At 43.9% G+C, this 15,581-nt stretch overlaps 1 protein-coding gene and 1 pseudogene across 1 annotated transcript in view; both read left to right on the forward strand.

Moving 5' to 3' along the window:
- CCDC69 (coiled-coil domain containing 69) overlaps positions 1–15,581 on the forward strand; it is a 50,539-nt gene that overhangs the window by 21,306 nt on the left and 13,652 nt on the right. The window contains exons 2-4 of the mRNA XM_032250156.1: positions 11–80; positions 9,160–9,266; positions 11,759–11,846. Of these exons, the coding sequence (XP_032106047.1) occupies positions 11–80; positions 9,160–9,266; positions 11,759–11,846 (265 nt within the window). The remainder of the gene's footprint in view (positions 1–10; positions 81–9,159; positions 9,267–11,758; positions 11,847–15,581) is intronic.
- LOC116531433 lies at positions 609–2,519 on the forward strand (annotated as a pseudogene).

Consider the following 15,581-nt stretch of genomic DNA (forward strand, 5'->3'; position numbering starts at 1 on the left):
TTTCTTCCAGAAGCGCCAAGGACCAGAACAGCCACCCAGACCAGAGTCCCAGGAATTAGGTCCCCTCAATGGGGACACAGGTGAGTAGCCAGACCCACAAAGGACCCAGCTGCCATCTATGAGGTTTCCTATCTATACTCAGCACAGATGATACAGCTACTTAAATATCTCATGAGATCTTATATAGGTTACACTAATAGGAGTATCATGTCTAAAATCAGGGAGGTAATAGTCCTGACCTGTGCTTCCCTATTGTACGCTGTTAATACCACACCTAGAGTGCTATATATGTTCCTGGAAAGTACATTTTTAGAGGGATACAGAAAAAATTGGAGAGAGTACAATGGAGCAAGATCGGACTAGTGAAGAATCTCAAAAACGTGTCCTCTAAGGAACCGTTAAAGGAACAGAGCCGGGCGCAGTGGCTCACGCCTTAAATCCCAGCACTTTGGGAGGCCAAGATGGGCAGATCACCTGAGGTCGGGAGTTCGAAACCAGCCTGACCAACATGGAGAAACCCTGTCTCTACTAAAGTTACAAAATTAGATGGGCATGGTGGTGCATGCCTGTAATCCTAGCTACTTGGAAGGCTAAAGCAGAAGAATCACTTGGACTCAGGAGGTGGAGGTTTTGGTGAGCCAAGATTGTTCCATTGCACTCCAGCCTGGGCAACAAGATGGGCAACAACTGTGAAACTCTGTCTCAAAAAAAAAAAAAAGGAACAGGGAATGTTCATTTAGAAAGAAGATGTCACCACAGTTGGCGGGGGAGGGAAGCAAAGGGTTAAAAAACTAACTGCTGGGGAGAGAGCAGAACCACTGCTGGGAGGCAGTGGGAGCTCTTTCACCATGGCTGCCGGGCGATCTCCAAGCGGAACCAGGTTGCCACCGTGTACGTGGGGGACCTGGATGAGAAGGTTAGTGAACCCCTCGCTGCTGTGGGAACTGTTTCTCCAGGCTGGACCAGTTGTCAACACCCAGATGCCCAAGGATGGAGTCACTGGCCAGCACCAAGGCTATGGCTTTGTGGAATTCTTGAGTGAGGAAGATGCTGACTATACCATTAAGATCATGAACATGATCAAACTCTACGGGAAGCCAATACAGGAGAACAAGGCATCAGCTCACAACAAAAACCTGGATGTAGGGGCCAACATTTTCATTGGCAACCTGGACCCTGAGATTGATGAGAAGTTGCTTTATGATACTTTCAGCGCCTTTGGGGTCATCTTACAAGCCCCTAAGATTATGCGGGACCCTGACACAGGCAACTCCAACGATTATGCCTTTATTAATTTTGTTTCATTTGATGCTGCGGATGCAGCAATTGAAGCTATGAATGGGCAGTACCTCTATAACCGCCCTATCACCATGTCTTATACCTTCAAGAAGGACTCCAAGGGTGAGCACCATGGCTCAGCAGCCGAACGACTTTTGGCAGCTCAGAACCCACTCTCCCAGGATGACCGCCCTCATCAGCTGTTTGCAGATGCACCTTCTCCACCCTCTGCCCCCAATCCTGTGGTATCATCATTGGGGTCTGGGCTTCCTCCACGAGGCATGCCTCCTCCTGGCTCCTTCCCACTCCCAGTGCCGCCTCCTGGAGCCCTCCCACCTGGGGTATCCCCAGCCATGCCCCCCCACCTATGCCTCCTGGGGCTGCAGGACATGGGCCCCCATCAGCAGGAACCGCAGGGGCAGGACATCCTGATCATGGACACTCACATCCTCATCCATTCCCACCACGTGAGATGCCCTATCCAGGGATGTCTCAGATGCAGCTGGCACACCATGGCCCTTATGGCTTAGGACATCCTCATGCTGGATGCCCACGCTCTGGGGGGCAGCCACCGCCCCGATCACAACCTGGAATGCCTCATCCTGGACCTCCTCCAATGAACATGCCCCCCGCCGAGTGCCTCCATTCAGAGCTCCCATGGGTCACCGAGGTCCTATGCCTCCACATGGTATGCGTGGACCTCCTCCACTGATGCCCCCTCATGGATACACTGGCCCTCCATGACCAGCACCCTATGGCTACCAACAGGGGTCCCTCCCTCCACCCAGACCTACTCCCCGGCCACCAGATCCCCCTCGAGGCCTGCTTTGGGGCCCTCTAACTCAGTAAATTCACATTTTCCTTCCTCCTGTTACATCTTCCCAATATCTTTTCGATTCCCTGGACCCATCAGAGATGCTGCAGCTCCTTGGGGCTAAGGCACTAGTCCCTTTCACCATCCCACCCCATTCCCCTTTTTAATGTAACTTTTTCCACAGGAGGTATTACTTTTTTATGTTGGTCCTGAGTATTTTGCAGATGGACAGAGAAAATAAAACTAAACTCCTGGTTTAAAAATAAATAAATAGCTGTTGGGTACTATGCTTAATGCCTGAGTGACAGGATCATTTGTACCCCAAACTCAGTATCATGCAATATACCCAGGTAACAAATCTGCATGCATATTCCTAAATCTAAACCAAAGTTGAAAAAGAAAAAAAAAATATATATATATATATACACACACATATATATATACACACACATATATATATAATAAGTTAAAATCAATTTTAATTTCTAATGGATCATCTGGGAACCTTCTAACTTGAATATCTAATTTTTTTTCAAATGAGTAGAACTAAATTCAGTGAAATAACATTTATTTTGTTTTCTTTTCTTTGAAATTTGCATTTTATAAAAATAAAAATTACTACATCCAGAAAAGACTATATGTTGCCATAAAACTACAATTCTCTCCATGTGTCTGAAGTGCCCTAATGGAGAAGAAAGATGAGCCTTGTTTAGTGTGACCCTGAGGTCAGTATTACGGCCTCAAGGTAGTAGCAACATGCAGGCAGAATTCAGCTCAATCTCAAATAATTTTTTATGTGGTTGTCGATTTAAAACCATCAGAGCTACCTGGTAATAGGAGGAGCTCCCTATCTCCTCCTATTTAGTTATAGGTGTTTAGTTATAGCCTGGAGGGAGTATTGTAGGTGAAGTTCAAGTACTACATAAGTAATTGAACCACAAAATCCAATCTGATTGCATATAAGAATTATCCAGGCCAGGTGCAATGGCTCTTGCCTATAATCCCAGCACTTTGGGAAGCCAAGGTGGATGGAATGCTTGAGCCCAAGAGTTCAAGACGAGCCTGGGCAACATGATGAAACCCATCTCTACAAAAAACACACATGCAAAACATTAGCTGGGCATGGTGGTGTGTCTGTAGTTCCAGCTACTTGGGAACCTTAGATGGGAGGATCACCTGAGCCTGGGAAGTTGAGGCTGCAGTGCACTGTGATTGCACTACTGCACTCCAACTTGGGCAACAGAGCAAGACCCTGTCTCAAAAAAAGGAAATTTACCTGAAAAACTTCAAAGATGCAGATTCTGGGAACCTACCACAGACCAACTAAATTAAAATCTCAGGGAGTAGGGCTGAAGAAGCTGCATTTTTAGTAAATATATATATATATATTTACTAAACATATATATATTTACACATATGTGTGTTTGTGTGTGTGTGTGTGTATATATATATATATATATATATATGGTTATTATTTTTTTTTTGACACAGAATTTCTCTCTTGTTGCCCAGGCTAGTGTGCAATGGCAGGATCTCAGCTCACTCCAACCTCCACCACCTGGGTTCAAGCAATTCTCCTGCCTCAGCCTCTTAAGTAGCTGGGATTACAGGTGCCTGCCACCATGCCCAGCTAAATTTTTTTGTATTTTTAGTAGAAATGGGGTTTCATCATGTTGGCCAAGCTGGTCTCGAACTCCTGACCTCAAGTGATCCAACCGCCTCGACCTCCCAAAGTGCTGGGATTACAGGTGTGAACTACTGTGCCAAGCAAAGATATATGTGTATTTCTAATAAGATTCTCTCCAGTTGGGGTCAATCTGGTACTAATCTTGTGGACCAAAATTTGAGCCAAATGAATTGTGAGAATCCAGGGCTCTCTGATCTTAACTGTTGCTATCACCTAACCTCTGTCTATCTGCTCATGGCCTCTGGGAGCCAGGACTCAGGGGTACCAGCTCACTCCTCCTGTCCTGATGGAACTGACCAGCGCTGGCATTGTCCTCATCCCACATTTCTTCCATATTCATTGTCAGATCTTGCTAATGGAATTTTCTAATAGTAAAGCTAACAATAATAATGGCAGCAACACTAGTATTAGGCTAATGCTTGTCATGAGCACAGATAAACATTTAGAGAACATTTCATGAATAATAAGGAACATTTACTGAACACTTCCAAAGTGCCTGGCACTGCATTTCCTTTTTTATTTTTTAAATAGAGATGGGGTCATGCCATGTTGCCCAGGCTGGTCTCAAACTCCTAGGCTCAAGCAATCCAGCCTGCTCGGCCTCCCAAAAGTGCTAGGATTACAGGCGTGAGCCACTGCAACTGGTCTGCACCAAGTATTTGTTGTTTTTTGAGACTGAGTCTCTCTCTGTGGCCCAGGCTGGAGTGCAATGGCACCATGTTGGCTCACTGCAACCTCTGCCTCCCAGGTTCAAGCGGTTTTCTTGCCTCAGCCTCCCCAGTAGTTGGGATTACTGGAGGGCGCCACCATGCCTGGCTAATTTTTGTATTTTTAGTAGAGACAGGATTTCATCAGGCTGCCCAGGCTGATCTCAAACCCCTAGCCTCAAGTGATTTGCCCACCTCAGCCTCCCAAAGTGCTGGGATTACAGGCATGAGCCACCGTGCCCGGCCTGCATTTCCTTTTATGCACAAGCAAGCAGAATAAGGTGGTAGTTAGGAGTGTTTTCATGGAATCAGATTGGGTAGGTTCATATTCCCGCTCCCTTAATTTTGAGCTGGGTTACCTTGAACAAGCTGCATGACTCCTCTGAGCCTCAGCTTCCTCATCTATAGGATGAGGATAATAATAGTACTTACAGCTATTGGTAGCACTGAGACACTTGAAACAGTGCCGGGCATGTTGCAGGCATGGCAAGCTCTCAGTCTTCCTACGCTGTTTCTATTAATTTTATTGCCATTGTTTTCTGATTTAATCACCTCAGCCTTATGTGGTAAGTGCCATAATTATCCTGATTTCATATATTAGGTAACTGAGGCACAGAGAGGATGGCCACAGCCTTAGGTCACACCTAGCATTCGATAGACTCAGCATGGATTGGCAGGGTCTGTTTTGGAGTTTCCCTAAGCAAGGGCTAGATTTCCTGGTTGTTTCCTTCCTGCTCTCAAGTAGCTCCCTCTGCTACCAGCTTGGGAAAAGCTGAAGGTAAGGAGCCACACACTCAGATGCTTATGGGTAAAGCGGATGACGTGTGACCCTTTATAGACATTTTTAGTATCGGGAGGTAAAGACCATAGCCAACTGCAGAACCACATCCTGGCCGGCCAAAGAGGAGGCAGCTGCTTCTGCCTCCAGCCCCTGGTTGACAGGAAGGCATATGTTGCCAGTTCTTCTTTGGATTCTTCAAGAAAAATGGGAAATCTGAATTATTAAGTAAAAGCTTCCCCATTGTTAAGTACCGATAACTAATTTTTAACTTATTATTTTAGAGACAGGGTGTTGCTCTGTTACCCAGACTGGAATGCAGTGGTGCAGTCATAGTTCACTGCAGCCTCCAACTCCTGTGCTCAAACCATCCTCCTGCCTTGGTCTCCCTAGTAGCTGGGATCACAGGTGCATGCCATCATGCCCAGCCTTTTTTTTTTTTTTTTTTTTTTTAGAGCTAGGGTCTCACTATGTTGCCCAGTCTGGTCTCAAACTCCTGGTCTCAAGTGATCCTCCCACTTCAGCCTTTCAAAGTGCTGGGACTACAGGTGTGAGCCACCATGTCTGGTCAACAACTAACTTTTTAAAAAATAGGGTGATGTGCTGGCCATCATTGCTCCACCCATTCACCGCAGCCTTCTATAGAAGTAAACTGCCTTGCTGGGTGGGTTTATCTTTGAGTGCTATTTCTTTTGCGGCATCGAAATTTTACTTATAACAATCCTGGGGGCTTGCCTGGGATTCACTGTTCTCCTCCGGCAGTCTCAGGCCCTCTCTCGTGAGAAGACGCATCCTGCTGCTTCATTGCAATGGCCTCGTGGGTAAGGGACCAAGACCTACTCAATGTTACGAACAAGCCCTGCCTCTCAGCAACGCAGGGGGAAAGAAGGCCTATGAATACCGCGGCAACTAAGCAACTCTGTGCACAGACCAAGAAAAAGATGCTGCAGGAGCCAGTAAAGTATTTCCTTAGTGGTTAGGACCAAGGTGCCACCCTGAAGTTTCCACACACCAGCACCAGCTTGAAGACCACCCTACCTCATGCTACTAGCCACCAAGACTGCCATTCGTACAGCAGAAAACAGATGAATACATCACATCCGAGTCAAGAAAGCGCCATCGCCATTAAAATCATGGGCTGTTGTTCTGGGATCAGACCCTACCAAGTTAAAGCTAAGAAAAGCTTAGTCTATCTTTTCTTCTTTTCTTCCTTTTAACTTCTCCTCATCTTGTTCTTAATGTGATTAGATCTGGCTCATCTCACACTGTTGCTTTAATTTCTGTCTAGTTATGTCTTGTGGAGATTTGCATAACCAAGGACAGCTTGCTGCTTCCAGAAGAATATCTCTGTCCCTCTTAGACTTCCTCAAATTAGGAAAACACAATGAGTTTTTCTACGGATACTAGTAATCCAAGAAATACTAACTGTATTTGTAATTGGTAGGAATCAAACTCTTGTCCCTTAAAAACAGAATCTGTATGTTCTGCTTTGTCTAATGTCATATGGGACACTAAAGGTTTAAGATAGACTGCTTCCACAGGTCTTTGTCAGTCCTTGAAACTAAATATCCACTTCACTTCACCAAAGGAATTACTCCTAGCTGTCAATATAACCAATACAATCCTATACAGCTTACGGTTGTTATTGCAACATCTGAAAACTCTTCCCCTTCATTAAGTCGTATTTATGGTATAGGAGCTGACATTTCAGAAAAGGATCCTAAAGAAATTTTTTAAATGCGCTTTATTGCTCCTTCAACCTCTTTATCAATCACTCCCTCTAGACACAATGACAAAACCAAAGTCTCAGTGGTAGAAGTAGAGGACCTAAGGCAAACTATAGCCATTAAAACAGGATATAAGCATGCAAATGCACGGTTAGAATGGATTAAGTATTCCATTCGCACCTTAAATAAATGCAACTGTTAACGCTTGTGTGCAGGGTAGACCAGAGGCCCAGGTTGTCCCCTTTCCACTTGGATGGTCCCCAAATCAAGTGGACATGGAATGTATAGTAGCTCTTTCTCAGGATTCCAATGCCTGGAATAATGAGTCATGCCAAGTTCTTTCACTACTGTTTCCTGAGGTTCAACACCTTGTGGGTCAGCCCCCGAGAGCCTCACAGCCTCCATCTCCCAAGGCAAAGTTCGTCTCGTATCTCTCACGATAGGGGCAGAACTTAGCATTGCTTGGAAACTTAACAGGATGCAGTGAAGTCAGGCACTTCCAAGAGCTGGCTCATCAGTTCTCCCTTACTCATCCCAGAGAGGATGTACGGTGGGATTGTGGAGGACCTTAATGGACACTCTGACAAATAATTCGAATGGCACTTGTGCTCTAGTCCAATTGACCATCCCTTTACCCTGGCATTTCATCAACCAGAGAAAAAGAAATTACAACATCGGCAAATAAGAGAAGCTCCTTATAAGTCTTTTGATTCTCATGTCTATTTAGATACAATTGGTGTTCCTTAAAGAGTACCAAATAAATTTAAAGCCCGAAATCAGATAGCTGCAAGATTTAAGTCAATGTTGTTCTGGTAGGTAATAATTAATTTAAAAAAAAAATTGTAAATAGATAAACTACATTTATTACAACCCCCAGTGGTTTGTTAACTATACTAAAGATGCTGTCAAAGGAAGAGCTGAACAATTAGGATCCACTAGCCCAGTGGCCTAAGAAAATAAAGCCCTAAATATAATATTATGGAGAAAGATGGTGTTTGTGTTATAATTAAGACCCAGTGTTATACCTTTATTCCAAACAACACTGTTCCCAATGGGAGCATAACAAAAGCCCTCCAAGGACCTACTGCTTTATCAAATAAGCTAGCTAAAATGCTGGCATCAATAAGCCTGTTTCAAATTGGTTCCAACGCTGGTTCAGTCAATGGAAAGAAACCATAACCTTAGTTCTTACCCCTCTAGCAACTGTGATAATTATACTTCTTGTTAGATGTTGTGTCATAGCATGCATCCGAGGACTTGGGGCAGAGGCTAGCAGACATAACTCACTAAATTATCCCCAACCCCTCCTCCACCCTATTCAGATAGATTACTTCTTTTAGAAGAACAACAAGAATCACTAAGCCAAGACGTGTTAAGGAAATTTGAAGAGAGAGAAAAAAAAAAAAAGAAAGAAAACTGTAAAAATTCAGGATGGGGGATTGTTATAGTCAACCCCAAGTTTCTCTGCAAAGAATCAGTATGTCAGTATGCTCAGCTCTCTTATTCTTTAATTCTCTATTTTAAAGTTTAACTTCCTTGTTGTATTCAGTAGTTCACATCTGTTCCTCCTCCCCCTAGCTCCATCCTAACTCATCCTGGTCACCTGATCACTCCTGGCTATCTGCTCCGACACGCCCATAACCATCCTTCTTGCCAAAACACCCACCCTACTACTCCAGCTTGGACCCCTGCTCTTTTTAAAATAGCCAATCAGGATTAGTCTAGCTTGTGCGATCTAACCCTAGCCAATAGGGATGGCATAGTAGTAGGGACAATCCCTATCAGGCATAAGTACCCCTTCCCCTCCTTGTCCAAGTGTCAGCAGCCATCATTGCTCCGTCCATGCACCACACCCTCCTATAGAAGTAAACTGCCTTGCTGAGGGGATTTAAAATAATAATAATAATAAATTTAAAAATTAAAAATGGAGTAGAACATGGAGACCAGGGGACAAAATGAGACCATTGGCTTATTCCTTGAAAGAGGATCCCCCAATCCAGAGAGACTCAACAGTGTCTCTGGAGACTGGTCCCACCTGAAATCATTTTTGAGGCAGAGACCAGGGTTCTCATTCCTTAGCCCCACTTCCCACACTCTCTCTGTCAGCACTGACTGCACTTCCGCTCTGTGAGATTTTTTTTTTTTTTTTTTTGCTTTTTCACCTCTAGCTATAACTGTCCAGCTCTGTGTATCAGAGGAGGCTGAGCAGCACCAGAAGGATATAACCAGAATTCTCCAACAACATGAAGAGGAAAAGAAGAAATGGGCACAACAGGTAAGTCCAGGTGCCCCCACCCCCTCTCTTTCTCTTGCTCAGCTAACTTTGGTGAATCCCAGAGTGAGGGCCTACATTAGGTTTTTGTTGCTGTTGTAAGAGTCCCTTACTCATCTTGCCAAGAAGGGAGTCCTTTATCTGTTAAACACATATTTTTATCAGGCCACTGTGTGCTGGGAACATTGGTTAAAGCAAGCAGAGCTGGCAGCTGCCCTCACGAAGCTGAGAGTCTATTTGGGAAGAGTAAAAGCCGTTGATGCTGCTGGATTAATTGCCTTTCTGGACCCCACTCATGGTTGGGTGGGGCCATGGAACTCACTCTGGCTGATGCATTATAGAAAGAAGAACCTGTGTCACTTCTAGGCTAAGCATTTAGTTGCCAGCTGAAGACCCTCAAGGTCTTTCTGTCTAGCTAAGTGACAGCACCGTTTGAATGGCTGCTCCATCAGACTGATCCCTGGATGATTATCCCTGGCTAATCATGGATAATCCCTGGGCAGCAGAGATCCCTGCCATATAAAATGGGGAGGTAGTGGGTGCAAAATAAACCTTTTGTCTTAAGCCACTGAGACTTTGCCACTGTTTGTTATGGTAGCATAATTTAGCCTGTCCTGACTGAGACAGAAAGTCAGATGCCGAACACAACTACACAGAACTACATACTGCAACCATAAGTGCTATGAAAAGTTTACAGTGCCATGAAAGGGCATAATAGAACCCTTAGCCAAGGCTGTGGGATCAGAGAAGACCTCTCCAAAGGGATGACACTGAAGCTTTAAAATTACCCAGAAATGAAAATTGAGGGATGCTACAGATTTCTAACCTATATCAGTCAAATGTCAAGGCCATGAAACATGAGGAAAGACTGGGGAACAGTTCTAGATTGAAGGACACTAAGTGACGGGATGGCTGAATGTAACCCACAGCCTGGGATTTCCTTTTCCTCATTCTAACTTGGTCACTCACCCTTCCTCTCTCTCTGCCTCCGTTTCTTCCTTTACGAGAGGGAGTGTGTAGAGCAGCAGGAAAGATCTGGTGGTATACAAAGGTTTCCTCTAAATTATCTTTAGTTTAAATTATAAATATGAAACATGTTCAGAGTAAATATTGAAAATTCTGAAATTTAAAGTCACTTTTTAAAAATGGCTCTGGGTTGGTCATGGTGGCTCATGCCTATAATCCCATCACTTTGGGAGGTCGAGGCGGGTGGATCACCTGAGGTCAAGAGTTTGAGACCAGCCTGGGCAACATGGCAAGACCCCCATCTCTACAAAAAATACAAAAATTAGCCAGGTGTCGTGACACATGCCTGCAGTCCCAGCTACTTGGGAGGCTAAGGCAGGAGAATCGCTTGAACCTGGGAGACAGAGGTTGCGATGAGCTGAGATCACGCCACTGCACTCCAGCCTGGGTGGCAGAGCAAGACTCAAAAAAAAAAAAAAAAGGCTCTGTAGTTATAAACTAATTGCTCTATTAAATTGCATGGTTATTTGTTACAAAAAGATTTTCTGCTAGATTTTATTTGCTCAGTGGACTTGCTGGGAGACTACTGGGTGCAGGGAGGGTATGGCCTGGGCACTGCTAGGGGTACAGGGAGAAATCAGGGCCAGACCCTGCCCTCAGGGGTTCCCTGGGTGGAAGGCTTCAGCCAGTGCCCTCACACACATTGAAATTGTCTTTGCTTAGATACATTTTTCAGAAAGACACCTTTTATGAAAGGTAGGTTAACTGTATGCATCTGCCGGTCTTTAGTGTGTTTTGGTAGATTACCATGGTAATATCATTTGGCCTTGACCATTACCTGTGGAATCTTTAACCTTCAGACTTGTAAGGGCCCCAGGAATCGTCAAGTTGAGTCCCTTCATTTTACAGGGGAGGGAGCTCATTACACAGGAATGCAGTGGTGTGCTGGGGCTAGAACCCCTTTAAGCCATGTCTTGCCCCATCAGCTGTACCTTACAGGTGGTAAATGGACTGGAAAACATCTCGAGTGTGGGACAGTGAGAATGGCTGGGAGGGTTCAGCCTGAAGAAGAAAAACGTTGAAACACAGCCACTAGGCTCAGATCTCTGAGGGGCTTCCTGGGTTGAGGGAGCAGCCTGGCTCTGTGTGACAACAGGGGGCAGCTCTGGAACCTGATGGTAGAAGTTAGAGGTCACTTGCAACAGTAAGTCTTACACAAGCAGAGAAACACCATAGAAGGCTTCCTGCCTTGAGTAAGCATCAGGATTAGAATACTCCTAAATCCTTTTCTATGCAGATAATTCTATGGGAACCCCCTGCTAAACCCTAAAGAAGGCAAAGTCTGCCATGCCTGCTGTATCTTGGAAGTCTTGTGCCTTCTCTGGGCATAGCATTCCAATCCCTCAGAGGAAGAGTTAGGACTCTGGTCACCAAGCCACACACAGGCCCAGGTGAGTGGATAAGAGATGCTGTGCCGCACCGGCTGAACCTGCTCAACCTCAGTCCTGCCTGGGACTCTCTGCCCCCAGGTGGAGAAGGAAAGGGAGCTAGAGCTTCGAGAGAGACTGGACGAGCAGCAAAGTGTCCTGGAAGGAAAGCATGAAGAGGCCCTGCAAGGTAACGTAGAGATGTTCCACTGGCCAGGGTGTGGGAGGCACTTCCTTCTGGCCCCACCTGCCGATGGGCACTCCCACTGGTCCCTTCCTCTCTCTCTGGTCCACAAGCAATTGATTCAAATCTACAGGGTCCTTGCCCGTAGAGGAGTGATGGACTTTTCCTTTGGGGCATAGCTTTAAGAGGCTGGCATCAAGCTTCTTTTTCCTTATTTGAGAGGTATTTTTTTCTTTCCATTTAAAAAGCAATGCATATTCATTAGAGGAAATTTGGAAAATCCAAACAAATAGAAGAATTTTTAAATACATATATTCCATCCCAACGAGATGGTAGCTCTTATTTATTGTTAGATGGATTATTTTTAAAAATAACTTTCTTTCCTCTTATATCACCAAATGTGATCATCATAGAAAATTTGGAAACTGTAGATTAGACAAAAAGATCTTATAGCACAGTGGTTAAGATCTCATTCTTGGTTGGGTATGGTAGCTCATGCCTGTATTCCCAGCACTTTGGGAGGCCAAGGTGGGTGGATTGCTTGAGCTAAGGAGTTCAAGACCAACCTGTGCAATATAGCAAGATGCTGTCACTATTAAAAATAAATAAATATATGTTAGATAGGTAATAGATAGATGGATGGAAGGATGGATAGATAGATAGATCTCATTCTCTAGAGCTCCAGCCCCTGGGTCCAAACTTTAGCTGCACTGCTTACCAGCTCTGTAACCTTGAAGAAGATACTTTACCTCCCTAATAGGATCTTTGTAAGAATTAAACAATTCAATGATAGATAGACAGAGATAGAATTTAGAACAGTACAAGATACTTAGCAATAATTCTTAGCACTAATTTTATTGAAAAAATTCAAATCATAATTCCACCCAGAGTTAGCCACTGTTTCCCCTTTGATATAGATTCCTGCCATTTCTTTTTCTATATATATGCATAGAATATATATCTGTACACACACACTTTGGGGAGGAGAGGGAAATTATTTTTTTCACTTTAAGTTGCATTAGCATCCAGTCATTAAACTCTTCTATAACATGAGTTTTAGTAACTACATAGCATTCCAGTGTGTACCCTTGTTCATTTAACTGAGTCCCTTTGTTAGGCATTTAGATAATTTCAAGATTTTTGTCATTGTTTACAGCAGCAATGATACTTACATAATGAACCCCATTTTGTAGAATCTCTGTCACCTTCATGATTTTAGCTTTAGAATAACATCCTAGTAAAACAGGTGTGGCAAAGTTTATGTATATATATTTTTTATTTTGGTAAACTAGGCATAAGATTTACCATTAGAGACGTTTAGTACATTCACAGTGCCACCACTCCAAAAGGAAACTCTGCACCCACCAAGCCGTCACTTCTTTTTTTTTTTTTTTTTTTTTAGACAGGGTTTGCTCTGTTGCCCAGGCTGGCGTGTGGTGGCATGATCTTCACTCACTGCAACCTCCACCTCTTGGGCTCAAACAATCCTCCCACCTCAGCCTTCTGAGTAGCTACAGGCACTTGCCATCATTCTTGGCTAATTTTTATATATTTTTTGTAGAGATGGGGTTTTGCCATGTTTCTCAGGAGGGTCTCAGATTCCTGGGCTCAAGTGATTTGCCCACCTCAGCCTCCCAAAGTGCTGGGATTGCTGGCATGAGCAATCATGCCTGGCCTAAGCAGTCACTTCTTATCTTACCACTAGCCCCTGGCAACCACCAATCCACTCTCTGTCTCTATGACCTCGTCCATTCTGAACATGCATATAAATTGTACAACCTGTATGATCATCCACATCTGACTTCTTTCACGTTGGAGTGTTTTCACCTTGGAATGTTTCCAGGGCTCATCCGTGTTGCAGCATGCATCTACACTTTGTTTCTTTTTATGGCTGGGTAATTTGCCATTGTGCAGACACACCACGCTCTATTTACCCTTTCATCATCAGTGAACACCTGGGCTGCCTCCACCATTTAGCCACTGTGAACAGTGCCACTAGTACAAGCACCTACTCAAACAGCTGTTTTCAGATCCCCCTGGGCGTACACCCAGAAGAATTGCTGGGTCATACGATAATTCTGTGCTTAACTTTTTGAGAAACAGCCAAACTGTTTTCCACGGGCCTATATCACTCTATGTTCCCATCAGCAATGCACTAGAGTTCCAATGGTGCCACATTCTTGTCAACACTTGTAATTTTCCATTATTACTTTTGTTGCTACCATAGTGCATGTCAAGTGGTATTGAATTGTGGCTGTGATTTGCATTTCCCTAATGCCTAATTCTGTTGAGCATCTTTTCAAGTACTTCTTGGTCACTTGTGTATCTTCTTTGGAGAAGGTTATGTATGTTATTGATGTTATTGAAATTAACCTTGAAAATGCTCTACTGATTTTTCCTTTCATCGTCAGTATTTGCATGATCTTTCCCCAGAATTATTTATCTTCTTAAAACATGCTTGTGGCTGGGCACAGTAGCTCACGCCTGTAATCCCAGCACTTTGAGAAGCCAAGGCGGACAGATCACGAGGTCAGGCATTCAAGACCAGCCTGCCCAACAGGGTGAAACCCCATCTTTACAAAAAATATAAAAATTAGCCAATCATGGTGGCATACACCTGTAATCCCAGCTACTTGGGAGACTGAGGCAGGAAAATTGCTTGAACCTGGCAGGCAGAGGTTACAGTGAACTGAGATCGCACCGCTGCACTCCAGTCTGGGCGACAGAGAAAGACTCATCTAAAAACAAACAAAAAGCACATGGGCACATAGTTATGAATATTTTATATGTAAAAGTTTATATCATATCCTTTTCATTTACCATTGTATCAAATATGTTTCCAAGTAATTATGCTGCTACTAAAATGTTTATAAAGGCAAGACCATAAAGTACATGGCTTTCCTTATATCTTGTGAGTCTTGACCACTAGATCTTAAAACAGCTTTGGCATAAAAGATGTTGCCCATATTACACATTATGTCCTTAGATTTACCCAAATGGAGTAACTAGAACAGAGGTCTGAATGATTTTAAGAGTCTTGAAACATATTTCAACATTAGCACACATTATTGCAAATATTGTGAAATGGAATTAAAGTCTTTGTCCGGAAATTGAAGAATTATGGTTTTGTGCGTATGTGTGTGTCGGGGTGGGGGTTGTTTTGTTTTTTCTTTTTTGAAACGGAGTCTGGCTCTTTCACCCAGGCTGGAGTGAGTACTGTGGCATGATCTTGGCTCACTGCAACTTCTACCTCCCAGGTTCAAGCGATTCTTCTGCCTCGGCCCCCCAAGTAGCTGTGATTACAGGCACCCGCCATCATGCCTGGCTAATTTTTGTACTTTTAGTAGAGATGGGGTTTCACCATGTTGGCCATGCTGGTCTCGATCTCCTGACCTCATGATCCACTCGCCTTGGCCTCTCAAAGTGCTAGGATTACAGACGTGAGCCACCGCGCCCAGCCAAAGAATTGTGTTTTAATAATACCATACCCTGCTGAACTGGAGCTATCACTCAACCTCCTTGAATATCTGTTCAGTTTCTCTATTTCTAAAATCTACCTTCTGTACCTCACAACACTTTATGGGAAAACAATTTTATTCTCCAAGCATTGCTTTGATATTATTTTAGTGTTATAAATATATTAATAAGAAAAATCTCCTACTGTAAAACCCAGGGGAGAAGAGATTGCCTGTCTTGAGTTCTTCCCATCAGTCAGAATACTTTTATAGTTATTTTTAAATT

Source organism: Sapajus apella, unplaced genomic scaffold (assembly GCF_009761245.1).
Source record: "Sapajus apella isolate SASKATOON/1434 unplaced genomic scaffold, GSC_monkey_1.0 scaffold71, whole genome shotgun sequence".
In the NCBI taxonomy this organism is placed as follows: domain Eukaryota; kingdom Metazoa; phylum Chordata; class Mammalia; order Primates; family Cebidae; genus Sapajus; species Sapajus apella.